Source organism: Puntigrus tetrazona, chromosome 17 (assembly GCF_018831695.1).
Source record: "Puntigrus tetrazona isolate hp1 chromosome 17, ASM1883169v1, whole genome shotgun sequence".
NCBI classification, from domain to species: Eukaryota; Metazoa; Chordata; class Actinopteri; order Cypriniformes; family Cyprinidae; genus Puntigrus; species Puntigrus tetrazona.
Genome location: NC_056715.1, coordinates 20,054,936 through 20,073,697, shown reverse-complemented (window position 1 = coordinate 20,073,697; position 18,762 = coordinate 20,054,936). Strand labels below are relative to the sequence as shown.

General features: G+C 39.2%; 1 protein-coding gene across 1 annotated transcript in view; it reads left to right on the top strand.

The window, feature by feature from the left end:
* The window catches only part of LOC122362099 (rho guanine nucleotide exchange factor TIAM2-like), a 48,450-nt gene extending 29,847 nt beyond the window's left edge, over positions 1-18,603 (top strand). The window contains 15 exon segments of the mRNA XM_043263380.1: positions 9,519-9,704; positions 11,964-12,032; positions 12,597-12,722; positions 13,327-13,353; positions 13,355-13,436; positions 14,442-14,621; positions 15,449-15,567; positions 15,647-15,755; positions 16,067-16,125; positions 16,281-16,325; positions 16,328-16,379; positions 16,454-16,535; positions 16,615-16,772; positions 17,648-18,073; positions 18,076-18,603. Of these exon segments, the coding sequence (XP_043119315.1) occupies positions 9,519-9,704; positions 11,964-12,032; positions 12,597-12,722; positions 13,327-13,353; positions 13,355-13,436; positions 14,442-14,621; positions 15,449-15,567; positions 15,647-15,755; positions 16,067-16,125; positions 16,281-16,325; positions 16,328-16,379; positions 16,454-16,535; positions 16,615-16,772; positions 17,648-18,073; positions 18,076-18,257 (1,902 nt within the window). The 3' untranslated portion in view covers positions 18,258-18,603.
* The last annotated feature ends 159 nt before the right edge of the window (positions 18,604-18,762 follow it).

Here is an 18,762-nt window from a genome sequence, read left to right as displayed (position 1 = left end):
TACACAGAACACACATATTATGCAAACAAAAAAAGATAATTTGGATGCAGTTATTCGTGATTAATCATTTGACGACATTAGTTTAAAACATTGTACTTGATGTATTTTGGTCTGAATCTCCGTATGGAGCCTTTACTGGCATCCAGGATAGAAATGATAAACCTCAAACAGCATTTTTTTTCTCTGTTGTGCCTGTTCGCTAAATTCTGGCAGTGTCTTCATCTGCTGAAAGATACAGATCAAGAAATTAGTATTATTCATGGGCAAAGGGGCTGTAGTATCTGAGAAGGCTCTTTAATATCAAGCTGTGAACTAGCTCAGCTTTTAAGTTTACTTCATTAGGAGAAGTATTTGAGAAGACATGCTTGAAAGTCTTGATCATTCCAAAAATATATCTCTGGCTGCAAAAACCTACACACACAGCAAATCAAAGTGTTATCAAAAGCCAGTTTGGGAGCTACCCCATTATTTCCAGTTACCAGACCCACAGTGTTTACTGCTGAACTAGGGGGATGGGAATGACTAAGCCAGTCAGTCAGCATATGGCTGAGAGCTGACTAATAATCTGGGCTTATTTAACAGTCCTGTAAACAGACAGAGTTTGAGAAGGGAACTGTTGAAGAGGAACAACTAACACTACGAGCAGTGCCCATGGGCCGGGGTCAGCTCCAATGGCAGAGCAGACCAAACGGGATGCCAGGCCATGCATTTACCTCACCTCGCTCATCGAGCTCTGTCTCTGTGAGCACTCGCCGGCCGAAGTTCTCTGTTCCTTTCTTGCCATGTGCTGGTTCTGGCCAGACTGTGTCAAGGAAGGCAAGGATATCTTCCTCAACTCAACTCTTCTCACTCTACACCGGCTCCTCCAGAACAAGCTGGCTCGACTGCTGGAGGATATTGCCGCCTGCATGGCCTGCCAGGATGTTGCAGAAAGATCGGTTTGCATGGTACCAAAAGCTCTTATATTTGTATCAGTGGGGATTGACTCCTAAACGGTTTTTACCAAATAATTTCAGCGTGATAATTGCGTTGGTGTTGATATCTGAAGAATTAACGTCACCTTAATTAAGGATAGTTCACCCAAAAATAAAAATTGGATCTGCTTACCCCAGGGCATTTGTTTCTGCTTCCTGTGCAAGAAAGTGAACAGTATTTATATAATTTTGTTACCTCTGATACGCCACAATATCCTGAGCTCATTCATAACAGTTGGTGCGTGAATCGCAGGTTTAAAAATACTGTTCGTCTTCGCTCTGCAGGGCTTAATTTACTTGTCTGTCTATGTTTTTTGACTTTCAAGGTTCATTGACTGTCATTGTATGACTGACAGACTGCCCTGGTTTGAGTTAAATATCTTCGTTTGTGTTTTACTGAAGAAACAAAGGCACCTACGTACATCTTGGATGTCCTGGGGGTAAGCAGATAAACATCAGAATTTAATTTTTGGGTGAACTATACTTCTAACATCGAGTTAACATTGCCATTGTGTTTTGGCTGTATTCGGACGCATTATTTTGACGGATAGGGTTTCAATATTAAAACTTGCTTGAAAAACTGGATGATGAAGAAGAATAATAGATTAAAATGTGCAGTAGAGCATATAACTGCAAGTGCCGTTTGAATTGCCTGGCTATCCACGTCGATTTATGTGTGTGTCTTTATTTATCGGGCTTTAAAAAGAAGATGGCTACATGGCACAATTGCTGTAACCTCAGGGATGAATCACAGCCTGTCAGAGCTCTACTACAGCGTGACAGGACATTTTCCTCTGAGCAATGGCCAGTGCTTTCTCCAGGGACTTTACATCCTTTTGGCTTCCCGTACGATTTTATTTTATTATGTTGTATGAGCAGCATTCTATGCAAGATCTAGTGTGGGTTTCCGAGAATTAACACAGTAAAATGAGTATGTCAGAAATTAAGTGCTGCAAGAGTTAATCACTGTTTGTTGGTGGTAACTTGTTGAAGATGGGAGTTAGTTTAACACCTTGCCCACAGAATATGCCAAATGAGGATAATCCTTCTCTTGGCAGATGTACAAGACCCATAATCCTTCTGCCTCCCACGGTCCCTCTCCGGTGACCTCAGAGAAGTCACTACTGTTTGTTCTTTGTTATGGCTTCATTCAGCTAATAAAGTGCCAGAACTCAGTGATTGTATTCATAGGATTTACTTTTGTCACACAGACTCTCTTTTTTTTTGTGCATGTTGCTTTGGGTGATGCTGGTTTAATGACCCTGATAGTATGTTTTGCAGCTGTAAATATGCCTTAGTGCATAACCAGCCTTTAAGGATGTTTTAAACGGGGTACATTAACAGCCTGTAAGAGCTATATGGTTATAAATATATTGGGCAAATTATGCTACTTAAACAATACAAAGTCCTTATAAATGCAAAGCAATTTACAATGCAAAGAATGCAAAGAAATTAAACAAATCGTTGGTCCCAAGCCACTTTTATTCATACGGGTTTGCAGTCTTTTTCACTTCCAAAAACCAAATTTTACTGTAAAATTGTCTGAAATGTCTATTACAGTTTTTCCATCGTATATATAGAAGGGGACTTGCCATAAACCATTTAACAGGCTTTTCAATGTTTTCAGTGTTTTTCAAAAAAGTTCTTTAAAAATGTTTTCAGTGAATAAAAGTTAAAATCTATCTTGCTGTTTGTTGATATTCTAAAGCAATTGTACTGGTAGGTCAGAAGAGCAAATTTTATCTTCCACATGAGCATGACATTCATATTTTTCGTGTTGCTGAGGAAAGCGAAACTGAATTACAACCGTGTGTAATGTGCTTTTCAAATAAACTTGACTTGTCATGCCTAGTTTTGGCTTGCCCAACAATCACCGGATGTGTTACAAGGTAAAGACCAGTGCCCACTAAATGTTAAAATCTTGTACAAACACTGAATGACTAGTAATGTCTAAACAAATGACTTGTTGCAGTAAAAGGTATTTTTGTCATTTACCGAAAATGTATTTTACTTGATTTACTTTTGAATAATTTTCGCAAATTGCTAGAAAACTTTACAAAGCAATGGCAAGCAACAATGAGTTAAATGTGAAAATATAATATAGTATTTTCTTTTATAAAATGCTTAGTTCCATTCCTGGAATCTGATTACGCACTACTATGATCGCTTCACCCAACGGTTCTGCGTATCACTGAGCAACACCCTTAGTAACATAAAAAATCAATAATACAGTGATAAAACTGTTCCATGTATTATGTATTTCGGCAATATTAAAATGATTTATTGAATGAAGTACGAGTGATCCCTGCTGGCCTTATGATGCATCTTTCATATGTAATTTTGAGACTACGAGTAATAAGCTTCTCATGCAGAAATATGTTGTGTGTGTGTCTTTGTGAAAGCCTGCAATTTTCACAGTGAGGAAGGAATATTTTGTTATCTATTAGTTTCCGGTGTGATTATATATGTTCATATGTCCATCAGTTTATACTGTAATGGCACTTGCAATCTCGAGCTAAGGCCTCAAATCAGTCTATTTTAAAAAAGTAAAAGATGGAAAACAGACGTTTTCTAATGCTGAAACATAAGCAGATGTTTGAGTGACAGAAAATATCATATGTGCTGGTGTTAAAAAAATGATACAGCGGATGATTAGCGGTTCTCAGTTTTTATTTAAACTCCATTAAATGAGAGGCATGTTCGGAAACGTTCTCTTGTTGTTTACTGTTGCTGTCAGGAACTATTTCAATGAGTCAATGCTGTATCGTGAATAAATCATGGCGGAAGGGAGTTGTTAGCAAACCTTCAGTACAGCTTCTTGTACCTTATTGCTTACATGTGACTTATTCGGTAATCTCAAAAAAAATCTTTTTTTATAGTGTATCTAGTTTATTTGGAAAAATGTGCAATTTTCAAAAGTCACGTTTTTTAATATGTTATCATATTTTTATAGTGTTTTATTTCTAGTTAACCTTTAACCTAATCAAAATAACTGCAGTTTGGTTGAGTTTAATTGGAATTCAAATAAAAAAAAACACGAATTTTGAGAATTGTAAAAACGTGAGGTTTTTTTGTACATCTATTTTTGTAAATTTTCTCTTTAATTCTTTTTTACTTTATCAGAATAAAGACTGCACATACAAGTCATAACAAACATTTGTATAAATAAATTGCTTTCAATGCCCTGTGATCAAAAGGACTGACTGGCAGGTGTTTCTTTGATGTTTGTTTAACGTGCTGTTCAGATCCTAACGATGTTAAGTATTACAAGATCTGCATTTGACATAAACAACACTCTGAGAGGCCTGTCTGGTTACTAAAACTGGGCAGCAAACTGGTTTATTTTGTCTACTGCGTAGAACCAGACATCAGATGTAATGCTGTTTACTTAAATATGTTTTCACATTAATTCTTCTAAGAATAGGATTTTTTTTGCCTGAGAGTTGTGTGAGAGTAGCCCAGAGCAAAACACAGAGGAGAGTTCAGGCTTGATGTTTATGGAAAATTTCAGACTATTTCTAGAACGTTTGAAAAGCAGATCTATTGCAAAAAATAAAAAATAAAATCATTGTCTGTTTCCTTTCCCTCTGTGACGGTTTAGTTCTGGTTGTTATTTTTCAGGCAATTCTCTCTACATTATGTGTGGAAATGTTAGCCTTAGTGTTCACAGGCCATCCAGAAACGTTTCCATTGTGTCTATGTTATTGAAAGGCTAGGCTAGTGCTGGTAGTGTTTGCAAACTGTCTGAGCACTTTATTATGCTGCAGCGGGGTCATGCGAGCCAGCAATTGATATGCAGATTTCAGTGGGCAGCAGCAGTTTCAGTGTAGTGTCTATGTCCACAAAACCTAGTGATCGATTTTTAGATCCTGTCAGAAAGCCCTGTGCTTTAAAACAACACTGTATAATGGGCCTAACACCAAGGATTTTGGAAATGCTTGATTGTTGAGTTGCAGTCGGAAGAGGGAGACACGTCATGAGTTAAGGTGGAGCAAGAGTGGGAGAGCTGAAGACCAACCCAACAAAAATGCCAACTTTCAGGGTGGGCAAGATTAGAAGGAAGGGCAGTTCTCTGGTCAGAAGGACCAAGTACCATTCCATAGCTGCCTGGAGGATACTTTATAGGCTGCTTTTTGTGGTGAGTGTATTTATGGGTCAGAACAAGAGGACTGAGAAAAAGCATCTCATGGGTGTCGCTAGTGACAACTTAATCGCATTTCATTTGGAGCAAATCAATATTTAAGTACTGATGCTGAGAGAGATATTGAGAGGAACAACAAGGAAAAAATACTGATTCTGATTAATTACTAACAGGGTTATTTTATTTATTATTAAGGGTTAATTATTGTTTATTTAGCAAGTAAATTGTGTATTATGGTTCATCATGTTTTGAATGTAAAAAAAAAAACCCTCAAATAACAGAAGTGATTCAAAAAGGGTCTGATCAATTACAGATGGAGCTTATTTGATGTTAATAATTGCTTATTAGCGCCACAAAGACTGTACATTTGCAGTTACAGTTTGGAAGAAACACCTTAAAACATAAATAAGCTATAATGCTTTTAAATTTCTGTATTGTCACAATCCCAAATGCATTATTTAACAATGTAAAAAGCGCATTTTGCGTAGCATTTGTTACTATTGTCTTGCAATTATTACATTAATAATTAAAAATCACTTTTTTTGTCATCTCTCTTGATTATAGTGCAATATCAAAGAAGTGGCCGTCTAGTGTTGAGGTGTCACTCAAGGATATCTTGCTAAATACCTGTCAAGCAAAAAAAAAAAAAAAGAAAAAGCCAGATCTGGAAATATTTGAAGCTTCAGAGTTGTCGTCATCTCTGGAAAGCCAATCTGATTTTAACACGTTTTATTAAGGTCTCTGTCACTTTTGCTTTAATCTTCTCTGAACAAGTTTTCCTTTTTTAACAATGGCCGTTTCCTGAGATGGTTGCCTTTTGAATGACCCATCGTGGTAATGATATTGCTTATTAGTTATGGATACAAGCTCTCAGGACTATTAACACACTTCCGAGCACACTCTACAATAGTCAAAACGTCCTCTTTTTGTTCGCAGACATAGTGAAGTAAAGTTGACATTTCCCAAGAAATATTACTTGACAGTTCAAATTATAAATCATTGGAGAGGTTAAAGTTTTAATGTTTTTGCTCAACAATCTATGCTCATTCAACCAAGTGTTTTTTGTTTTTTTTTTCAATTTAGGCATGTCTGAAAATGGTAAATCTAAATGGGTTAATACTTTGTAAATACCTTAAGCATTTACGCCAGTTTGACCTGTTCAGGCAGATGCGAGGGCCATTTACAAACATCATACGTATGGGCGTTGACAGGGTAATGAGTCAATTTATCAGCACAGGCACCTGCCTCTTCTCACGTTGCTTTTTTGCAGTTATGCCCTTCGCATTCATGACATGCTTTAGTGTAATAAGAATACAGGGAATCCAAGGGATGTCAGCGGGGCGCTGCATTCCTCTGAAACCTTATCCTCTGTTGGACTGTGACCCCATTTACATGCACTTCAAAAAACAGCTTATTCCAGGGCTGTTGCAGAAACATCATGTAAACACTTAATACATCATATTCCTTATGCTTTTGAAGAGATTAAGAGAAAGCTGTTTAAAACGGCTATATGGTTCCACTGGAGAATGTAGCTAACATGTCACTTAAACAAAAGTGGCATTCTAGCAGATGTTTTTGAGAGTGCATGTGTGCTGAGAAGACAGGATTCTATAGGGAGATGGGGATGCATGTATAGGGAGATTAATAGTGAGCCTAATAGAGTGCATTATCTCGTTTTTTGTATACGTGCATGCACAGCTTTCAAACCGTTTAATGAGCGGATGGTAATGCATTTTCAATAAGCAGTGGACGCATCACATTCAGATAACCTAAAACAGATGTTAATAGGGTCTAAGTGGGCCCGATGTGTCACTGGGATCTCAAACTTGTGCTGCCAAGCAGTTTCGCTCCTCTGCAAACAGTGAGCTGCTAACATTTTCTGTCAAGGAGGATAGATTGTCAGGCTGAAGCTTTTTGACAGCTGGTATCACAGCATTGAAAGAGCTGTCATCTAGGGACTTGAGAGTAAGAAAACGAGAACTGAAGCTTTCAACTCTTTATTTCTAGCGTTACTGTCTTTTTCACCTCCACATGGTTTCTTTATCATTGTTAATTAGAATTTGGGTCACACAGCATGCAAACAGAAACATTTTATGCAGTACCGTACTGTCGTACTGTATTGGCCTGTTTGTAGTTTTTGATTCTCACAGCGACTTGGCATGAATTTATACAGCTATTTCACACTCGGTGTAAATGTATGTGTGTGGTGAGAAACGCTATCGTTTTCAGGTGCTTTACTGAGGTTAACAGGAACCTGTATGGAGTCTTCACAACCTGCAGCGCTCCTCTTAACCTCCTGGTGACTGCTGCAAAACAAATGACACATGCGCTAGCCACAATTACTGTTATCTGTCTGTGCCAGGCTTGGGTTTCCCACCGACTCTGCCACAAGGTGCTCGATTAATGTGTCCACATGATGTCTCCTGCCTCCCTCTGCCTCTTATCTATGTGGGTTTTTTTTTTATTATATCCTGAAATTTAGGATGTTTGAGACAGTAGCACTTTAGAGTGTTGGGTAGAGTCAACTTTTTTTCTGTCACAATTGATATACATTTTATGTTGTTCTTTATGTATTTAGAAGCTGTTACTCTACACTTCTAGGCTGTATTGTGATTTTGGTTGTATGTAAAATTACCAAGAAGCAGCACATTTTACAGTAACGCTTCATAATTACTGCATGCTATGAATTGTCACAAGTTTATAAATACAGCTTTAAATGCCTTGTTCTTGATTCATAAGCATATCTGTTGCAAAGAAGATTTAAAGGCTCAGTTATTTACAGCTGTTTACAAATGCTTAACTAACGATTCATAGTGTACAGTTATTATAAAGTGTTTCCTGTTTTATTTAATATAAACCCACTACTCTTCCGTATACCAGGGAAGCAAAACCTTGTCACTCAGAAAGTAGCTATGGTTCAAAAAGTTGCTAAATGTGTCACAAAGTTGCTTAAGCTCAAAGTACATGCATACATGACAGTACGCGCTCAATGCGTCCGATTGGATGCTGTGTTCACACGCACGACAAACATGTCTGCGATTGGCTCCGGTGATCAGCGCTGCAAAAACACACTGTTTGACACTGTTCACAGAGTGCTGTCACACAAATATACAGTTCATGCATGTGTACACACCGCTTATTGAATGCAGCCTACTTGCTGAGGCGTAGTGTTTATTTTTCACTGCAGCGTTTTTGAGGCTCCTTAATCTCTGTTTAACTAATGTGTGAGAAGATGTCCTGGGAGCCCAAGTGTTTGCTTTGGGTGGTCCTAAGCTTTCTGTCAGAAGATTGCGGCTGAGCTTACCTATTCCTCTTGCTCTCTCTCTCTCTCTCCCGGCTCACTAAACTGACTTTGAAGCTACTGAAGCACATGGTCCCTAGAGTGGCCGCGCTGTAATTAGTAAACCGAACTGCAGAAGCAATCTGCTTGTTCCTTGCGAGATCCCATTTTCTCTTGCCGCTCTTTGGTTGAGTCGCCGACTCATTTCACACAAACAGCCTTTGCGTTGTGATGTGTTCTCTGTCGCTGTATATCGATTGGTGGTTTTCAGGTGTTTGGTTAAAAAGGATGCATGTTAACATGCGTGTAAGGAGAGGGTCGAAGTGATGGGTTTATGTTTTCGCAGCGGCGGGGTGCGTGTGCTCTGTTCAGTATGGAGTCTGTCTGGCTGGTTTAAAGCCAGAAAAAGGCTTTGGTGTTGTTTTTGTCCCCTGTGGTCACAGATCTGTCCCTGTCAGCTGTTTCACTTGTTCACAGCTCTCCGAGAGCTGAAACCGAGATGCTGCAGCCTTTATTTTGAGACTTTCGCTGTAAGCAGTATCGCTGTTTGTATTGATGTACCACCTTAATAAGAATTTGGCTGGGACCTTAATGGCGTAAATGCTGACATAGCGGGACACAAGATGCAACCCTTCAAGTCTTATTATTTTGAAACCGATCATAATTGTTTCAGTATTTAGAAAATACTGTATTTGTATTTATTTATTACATTTTAACCATATATAAATATATAAAACATTACATATTTAAAAAAGAAAACATGCATGTGTTTGTATTTATTCATATATACAAATATACACAGTTCCCACATATTCACATTCACATAATATTTTATTAATATGATTTTTACTTTGCACTATTACAGTAGCATGCAACAGACAGCAATACTGGTGCGAACCGTTAAAAGACTTTGGAGAGAATGAATACTAACGGGGCAAAATGTGTTGTCATATTTTACTAGAAAATCTTGGTTTACTTGCTGTAATTTACTAGCACTTTCTGAGTGAAAATTGGTAACGAAGAATAGTAAATCCTTTAGCCTTATTTCTATGTTCGTCCTTTCAATTTGTCCTCAACATTAGATTGCAATTTAATGCAATTCTTTTAATTGTGTCTCCTGCAGAGTGTGGATACGGTGTGTTCGCTGTACCACTCCTTCCAGGAGGGCTCTGGAGGTCTGATGGAGGGCCAGGAGCAAACAGGACCAGAGGCTCCCACGCTCAGGCCCTGTCCGCGTCATATGTCCCCCACAGAGAGGCTGCGCAAGGTCATCCAGGAATTAGTAGACACGGAGAAATCCTACGTTAAGGTGAGAACTGACTCTGTAATCCCCTATTAACATAGTTGACTAGAGCGCTCACACGAAGAGATCCATGCGGTCGTCCGTACGATACTCTGACTTCATTAATACTGAACTGTTTCGCCTATTTATGCAGCTCACATCAGTTAAGTTCTAAACCTGTTTAATGAAAGACCTGTGAGGTGAAAATGGCTGTTTTGGCAGAAGACGTCGCGATGGATAGTTGGAAGAGTCTTTACCGAGTCCTGAAGGACCGCCTATTAATTAACTCCTTTAGCTGCTAAATAGAAACGCCTCCCCTCTCATCTGTTTTCTGAATAATCCCGAGGCTTGCATATGATCAGTTTTACCCTGCTGATGTTCATGGTGAACCTTTAGGTGGCATTAAAACTCTGCTGTAATGGTAATGTTCTCCTGGTGGTTAATAGGTGTCAGGAAGGTGTCTGATTATTCCAGCGCTCTGTGATTTGTGGGAGGGGGCGGTGCTATCCCAGAGTCCTGTGCCGGAGCCATTTGTCTGTGATATGCTGCATTGGCACTGGCAGACCGCTATAAATCAGCCTAATGAGAATATTCAGGTTGATGCACCGACAGCCTAGCGATGCCATAACATGGCCACAGCACACAGTGCAGGTTTGGGAGCTGTCTGGGAGCAGATTTGAATTTTTGGTTTTGGTGACGCTAAATCATTGAAACCAAAAGACCCACAAGGTTAAGCTACTAGAGGTAACATGCGAGCTGTGTGGGTCCTAGCTGAACCGACAATATAGATTTGTCATCTACATCCATGCCTACATTTTGATGAACAGGGTCGGTGTGTTGAAACAGCATGTGATCCGATCATCTCTTCCTCTTTTTTGCTTAGTTAAAGTGTGAAATAAACCCAAATGAACATCAGAAGGAAATTACACAGCTTGTATTATGTCTGAGATAATCACTTAATCATTATTTAATTAAAAAGTTTACAAAGACTGCAATTTAAGAGTTTATATGCAACTTTAAGTATTTGGGATTTTTTAAAAATTGATGCGATTTGATTATTAGATTTTCAGTTTACGTTTTTGGCTAAATGAAAACTTGTTTTTGTAGTTTAGGTAAAAAAAAAAATCACTCCAAAGATTTCACAATAACCAAACTTAATACTTAAAGGCGGAGAGTAGGGTTGGCAAATTGTACAAAGTGACCTTGCTTCATTTTTCCTATACTGTATAAAGAAGAGACATAATTGGTCCAGTTCTGGCAAGAATGATTTTGCAAGCTGAGGCATCTTTACACTGCTGGATTAAAAGGATGTCTACAGAGTGCCATGCAGTCACTGTGCACAAGAATACATCAATGTTTAAATGTGTGATACACAAACTCTTTCTTTCAAAAACTTGTGAACTGCATCTGCGGACAGCATTAAGAAATGCACCAACAGCTCCTAAGGCGGCATTGCATGAATTTTATGAGGAAGAAATAAAGATGCATTGTGTGGAGCTCAGTAAAAATTACATTTAAGTTGGAGAATGAAGTACTGTCAAAGTACAGTTCAAATAAATGGTTAATATGAAACTGAACTGTTGAAAAAAAAATGACATGGTTCTGTTTTGCTCGACATCTATAGTTATGCCTGCTATACTGCCATTTTGTTAGCTTCTAATATGCGAGTGTGAAAACGTATTATTGGACTCAGTTGTAATTTGGGGTCAGGGGCAGCGAGTTGTGTGCTCAGGGGAAAGGGGTTTTGGAATTGAGATTCCTGTAAAAACATTAACACAGCCTTTGTACTGCAACAGAAAAAGCATACTTTACTTGTGGTATTGTATATACAACTGAGTTCTAGTTTACACCGCCTTTTAAAGTCAACAAGATGTTTGTGTGTATATATATATATATATATATATATATATATATATATATATATATATATATATATATATATATATATATATATATTCAAACAATACAAGAGGGTTCATACATTTTTATGTACCGCCCGTTTAAGCTATTAATGAAACTGAATTTTGTATTATTTTGTCTTGTAGAAATATATCAATAATTAAGTGCAGGTACAACCTCTGTGCAAGGACAGCTTTAGTCTTGTTCCTCCTTGCTTTGAGTTTAGTGTTTTACATTTTTAATCACCTTGCGTGTTTTGTTTTCAAACCTTGTAAAAGGATACCTTAGTATTATCCAAAAAGAGGCTTTATGTAGTAAAACAATTCTGGCGATGCTAATACTCCTAGAGCTCATGATGTAATTTTGTGATCCGTTTCTTCTATACAGGATCTCAACTGCCTGTTTGAAATTTACTTGAAGCCCCTGCAAAAGGAGACCTTTCTCACACAAGACGAGGTAAAGCAAACCCCCTGCTGGAGCTAGTTTCAGGGGATCGTGTTGGATTGAGTTGTCACCGACTGCACAGTCATTCATTGCAGTGATACATCTTGGGTCATTTGCCACAAGCTTGCATGTCCCCACTAATGTGACTGATGCTAAAGACTTCAGCTTTCAGAGTGAACTAGATATGACCCTGACATGACTCAGGATATCCCTGTGGAAAGATCAGTCAATATGTGCTGAAGAGTGGTCCATATTAAAGCCCCGTTAATGGACACTAGAGCATGCCCTTGCACAAATTAGACAAGGACTAAACATAAAATGGCTTTACCGCTGCTTCTTAAGTTACTAGCGACAATTTGAGTGGCAATAAAACTTTAGCAAGAGGCCTGCGATAGATGGAGCTAGCACAACTAAAATGAAATCTGCAGACTTAAATCCATTTCCTGTGAAGTACTAGTACCCTCTGAAGTAATTTTCTATCACATAATGAAGAAAACTGTGACTTACATGATTTTGTTTTGTTGGTTTTTCATAATTTTTATTTATTTATGTTTTTTGTGGATTTTCTTTGCCCAGATGGAAAGTCTATTTGGCAGCCTTCCAGAGATGCTGGAGTTCCAGAAGGTTTTCCTGCAGACCCTGGAAGAGAAGATTAGTTCCTTCCCCAACTTTAATATGCTCGAGACGCCTGTACAGTTCAAGGCATGCCAAATGCATTAATTTCTTCATTAACACTCTCACCTGTAATATAGGAGAGATACACAACATTTTAGTAGAATAACTAGAAAAAGTTTTCTCAAAGAATAGATCACCCCAAAAATGTGGATTATTTTATCATTTGATATTTGCATGTGTTTTATTCCATGGAATACAAAAAGGCCATAAGATAGGCCATGATTTTTAATATAATAATGTATATAATAGGGATTAACCGAAATAAAGTCTGGGTCGAAACCAAAAATTCTAGATGCAAAAAAACGAAAACCTGAAATTTTGTAATGATTATTTTATTAAATAACATGAAGTCATTTTTATTTAATACAATTATAATGATATTGAATAAAAATAAATAAGTAAATAAATAAATAATAATACGTTTTTTAATGGTAAAGAGCAGATCGCACTGTAAAATATAGCTCTTTATGCTCCATGGTAGAAAATCAAACAGACTTGGAATCACTTGAAGAATTGGTTCGTTGAAGGGAATCAGACTCAAATGAAAAACATCAGTCTCGAATCACTCTTTTGTGGCAAGCTCGCTTCTCTACCCATGATGCATCAATGCTGTCTTTTGTTTCTTATCCAGAAGCTGCTCTTCTCATTGGGTGGTTCGCTTTTTGTATTACGCAGAGCACTTCAAACTTTACAGTGGCTTTTATACCAACCACATTAAAGTGCAGAAGGTTCTGGAACGAGGTACAACACATCAATCACATCATCTTTGAACAATAGAATAATAGTTTGTTACATGTCAAATAACTGAACCCATTTAATGTCTCTCATTCTGTATGGGTGCTTCTGAAATGTTTCAGGCTGGCACTGTCACAACACCAGTAGCCCTTGTTGGTTTATCTTTTCATTATTTTCTGCCGAGTATTAGTGATTAGCGACTATAAATGTTAAATATAATTTATGTGTGAAACATTAGCCTGGTTTGCCTTCTTGGGCAAACTGCCCAGTTAGAAATGACTGAGAGGCTGCCCTGCCCACATTTAAAGTGGAGAACTGTACCTCGGCTTCCTTTTTAATTCGTCCCATTACAAGAGGAGAGCGATATTCAGAGCAGCCTCAGAAATTGCACTTTGAGGGCTGTAAGAAACAGCACGCTCTGCTTAACCACTGCGGGGTAAGGAGATGAAACGTGGCCCTTGCACTGCAGATGCAACAACAGGAGTGTGCGTAGCAGTCTGTCAGCGGCGCTTGTAATTATATATTCTCACACACTGCTTCTGTTGTGCCAAGGTTTCCGTTTGCAAAGCGCAAACGACTTTTTGTGTCGACTTGTTAATTGCCTGCCAATTGCTCCCTGAAGTGTCAATCCATTTGGGGGCGAGGAGTGCCTCAATTACTGCTCTAATAGCTCCTCTTGATTTGAACGACAATGCGAGGAATACATTTATCATTCTGCACGTTTTAGAGATGGTGGTGGTGGTTAACTCCCCTCACAAACTCCTGCCAAAACACCCGTTCAGTGCAATCTCGATCCTTGATACTCACCTTGGTGTTGTTCATCGTCTGCAGTGTTGCGTTTATACTGCAGTGGTTCTAACGAGGTGTCAGAGAGCCTGTGCTGCCTCCTTGTGGATGGATTTTGTGCCCTGTGCGCTCGCCTAAAGCCATTTACCTGCAGTGGCCATTAAGAACGTGTTATTTCTAGCTCGGTGGGTGGTGCTGGCATTTATGATTTCCTTTCGTCTGCAGCTAAAACAGATCGATCGTTTAAGGAGTTCCTCGACGCAAGGAATCCAACCAAGCAGCACTCGACCACACTAGAGTCCTACCTAATCAAACCGGTGCAAAGAGTCCTGAAATACCCCCTGCTGCTGCGCGAGCTGGTGTCGCTAACAGACACAGACAGTGAGGAACACTACCACCTCACAGGTACAGACACGCACACAGCAGGGCTCGCTGTCTGGATGTCGGGTTGTGGGTTGGTCATTGAGAATTTCAAAAAATGTTGTCCCGCTTTGTATTAAGCAGCTTTAACACCGATGTACATGTGTGCGTAGTATGTAACCACTGTGTAAATACACACTGGTACATAGTATCTACAGCTTTGTAACTACACACACGTTGAATGGACAGTTCCTGAGGAGTTACCATGCAAGTTCACTTACTTAGTTGTTTTACATCAACTCCAGATCCAACTCCTCCCACTTTACATATCCCTAAACCTACCCATCTCCACCCAAATTGTTTCAATTGCTCTCATACATACTATTGTTATAAAATGTAATGCATGTCCTGTTACATACACATTTGTACTTACACAAACCATTCTGAGGGTTGTTACACGTGTAGTTACAGAAATATTAGAGCTGTAGATACTTACACTGTGGTTACATACTGTGTACGCATCTAGTTACTAAGTGAACGGGTATTAGGGCCACAACATAAAATCGGACTAAAAAAAGTTATATATTTTCACAAATCTATCCATTTTACATATTCTGAAAGCAAGTTGTGACCAGGGCCCAGATCATTTTAACAACATTCATTGCTGAAAGGTTTGAATTGAATGAGGAAATTTTTTTTTATGTGAGCTAAACAGATGTATTACAGAAATATTCCCAGTAATGCTACTAAGGTCTGATTTTTTTTTTTTTTTTAAATCTCCAGTTTGAGTTCACACAGTCAATTTGACAGCTATTTTTAGAAATCAAAGCCAAGAATTAGTTATTTTAAGACAGTCTTTTTTCTTATTACAGAGGCACTGAAAGAAATGGAAAAAGTCGCAAGCCACATAAATGAAATGCAGAAGATCTATGAAGACTATGGTGCGGTATTTGACCAGCTGGTAGCAGAGCAAAGTGGCACCGAGAAAGAGGTACAGCTGCACACAGAGTCTGAACGCATCGGGGTAATCCAACAGGATATTCAATCATCATCTGTCTCTTCTGTCTCAGGTCACAGAGATTTCTATGGGACAGTTCCTCATACATTCCTCAGTGATCTGGCTCAACCCATTCCCATCGCTGGGCCGTATGAAAAAGGATCCCGAGTTGAATGTTTTTGGTGAGGCTCTGCTCTTTTTCCATGAAACCATATTTCTGTCAAAAGCACATTTCCCATGAAACCGTATTTTCATCTTTTCACGTGCCAACATAAATGTTTTCTATCTTAATATATTAAATAAATAATGCGAATATTAAAGTTTATTTTGTCACGCAACACTTTGCAGAGAGCTTTTTATAGATCTGTGAAAGTATGTTGGGCTTGTTTCAGATATATTGGCAGCAGTTCTGCAGCTTCAGAAACAAAGAATTCTGTCGTTTTCTAAATTTAACATATCTGCTTGACTCAGAGTCTCTGATTTGTCTTATTAGTTTTTAAGAGAGCTGTGATACTGCTGTACAGGGAGAATAACAAAGTGAGAAAGAAGATGGTAAGTACTGTTTTCACATCCGGTCTATTTACTTTATAGTTCCTTAATGGGGTCACTTTAAAAACATTTTCCTACATTATATTTTGACAAATTCAGTGACTCGTGTGTTACATATTCATCCATTAACATCCTTATTTCATGCTTTTGTTCCCCAGCCAACTTCAAAATCAGCTCATGGAGAGCAGGATCCATTCAAGTTTCTGCTGGCTCGCTCCCTCTGTCAGCGCTACAGGTTAGACTGGGCAATGCAGCAGGTAAGAGACACATCTGGCTTGTTAGAAGATCATAGATTTGTAATTTCCCCAAATAATCCACCTTTTGTCTGAAGACACAGACTGCATCTGGGAGCTGATCCACACCAAATCACAAAAAGAGGGCAGGCCTGAGACGGTGTTCCAGTTGTGTAGCAGGTTGGAATTGGTTCATTTCAACTTAGTATCTCATTTTATTCCATAAGGAGCTTAACATTTTACATTTTCTCATTCGCAGCACCCCAGAATGCAAAGTGAATATCATCAAGGTGATTCGCTCCATCCTGCGAGAGAACTTGCGTCGTAACATGCAAAGACTTGAGCAACAGCCTGAGAGAACCTGTAAAAAGCGCCTAACTCCTCTTCGAAAAACTCTGCCAACTTCTGCTAGGCTAGGTCAGTGTGACCTCCCATTTACTTATGTCTGAACTGGCCAACATTGTGAAGCATGGATGTGTTGATGCAGTTTCCAAGGCAAATTTATTGGTAAAAAAAAAAAACTACATCACAAGCTTTGAATGTCAGAACCTTTCAAAATATATAACAAAGGTCATGGCAATCAATTCCCTCAAAAGTGCCAGGACAGAGAGATTTGAGTAGCTGTGCAGCAAGTTAAGAATAGAAATCGTGTCTGTCAAGTGTCGCAATGCAGTGTTACATCAGAGATACTGGACATCAACGATATATGAAGTTTATTTGCAAAAACCTATAAATGTCACTTTAAAAAAAGCTGATTGCAGTGCATTATTCTCCACATGTTGCTCAATCTAAACGTGTTTGTCAAAATAGCAGATATTATGAACTTTAAAAGTATCAAAAGCCAGCAAGCACTCCTTAAGCGCCCATAAATCCTAATCCCAAGCGCCCATAAGTCTTTCGCGAATCAGAGTGCTATATTCAGGTCAGGTGACAAGGCTACTTTCACTTTGAAAAGATGCGCAAGCTGAGAGGAGTTTCGAGGATGGATCATTTAAAAAAAACTTGATGAAACTGTGATATCTTCTTTTTAACTCTTATTAACATGAAATGTGGAGTTATCAATTCTTTCCCCCGGTTTCACAGACAAGGCTTAAGCCTAGTCCTGAACAACGTTTTAGCTGTTTCAACCGAAATAGAGGCACTGATGTATTTTAAGTCAATGCGAGTTTGTTTTTTTTAATAAAATCAATTAAATGTTCTAACTGATCGTTGGTTGGTGTAAGCCCTGTCCGTGAAACCGGGCTAAACAAAATCTCAACATTCATGACTGCGTTCTGCGTTGTGCCCCACAGGTTCTTCTCGACCCTTTTTGCTCTCCAAGCAGCCTTCAAATGAAAGTTCCAGCCCCAACAACGATCCTCTGAGGCTGTCTCTACCAGACTCGGACACAGCCAGCGTGAGCAGCGGAACCACCAGCAGTGCCAGCGCTCACCTGGATCCTCCGTCTCGCCCGCAGCGGAGCGGCCTCAGAGAGTCCAACATCATCAGTGACGAGGACAACGAGCCCAACGAGTTCAAAGACTGTCCCAGTGCCATCGAGGCCCAGTTCTGCAGGCTCCGGCTGACCGAGGAGGCCTCCCAGGCACCCGCTCCCCATGTGCTTCCAGAGAGCGGGGAAGTGGACACTCCGGAGAGACAGTCTTCTATAAAGCGAGCTCACTTCAACGCGGTAAAGCGCAAACCTGGCCGAGGCACTAGCAGTCTCAGACGCGCCAGGGGCCCCTACTGAATATGCGTCGACATAGCCACTCTTTGGACAGCCAGACTGAGACGATGGCGAATAACGTGGACCTTAACTCACTACTGGAGAAGGAGTTCAGCGTGCAGAGCCTGACCTCTGTTGTCAATGAGGACTTCTTCTATGACAACACTGCGGAGGCCAAAAACATGACCAGTTCATAGTGAAAGTCATCCAGCAATCACAGAAAAAGCAGAACATGGTTTCAGAGCCTACATGCTTGACTTAATCCCATACAGCTTTCTAAAGTTATTAGCCAATTCAGGGAAGCAACTGAGGCCAGACAATTCATTCGCACCTTTTGTGGAACCACAGTTTGACAGACATTCATTTGAAATGGTGTTAAGTGTTTCGTGATTCTCCATGATCCACAGCACTAATTCGCTGAACTGGCCACATTGCAACCGTTTTGCTCCAGAGAACAAAATTACCTGCCTTCACTCTTTTACGTGGCATCCTGATGCAAAACTAAGACCAGACTGCTCTCCCACACACACATACTAGGATCTCTCCGGCTACTGAGAACTGAATTGTCAGGTTTTTAATTTTGCCTTGTGTTTTGGACACTACATATGCTTCTTGCTGCTTCTAAGCATTGCTTCTTTTTTGTCATGGGTTTGCTTTGTATAAACTTTTATTTATTAGCAAGTTTTTTTTATATTTCTTTTT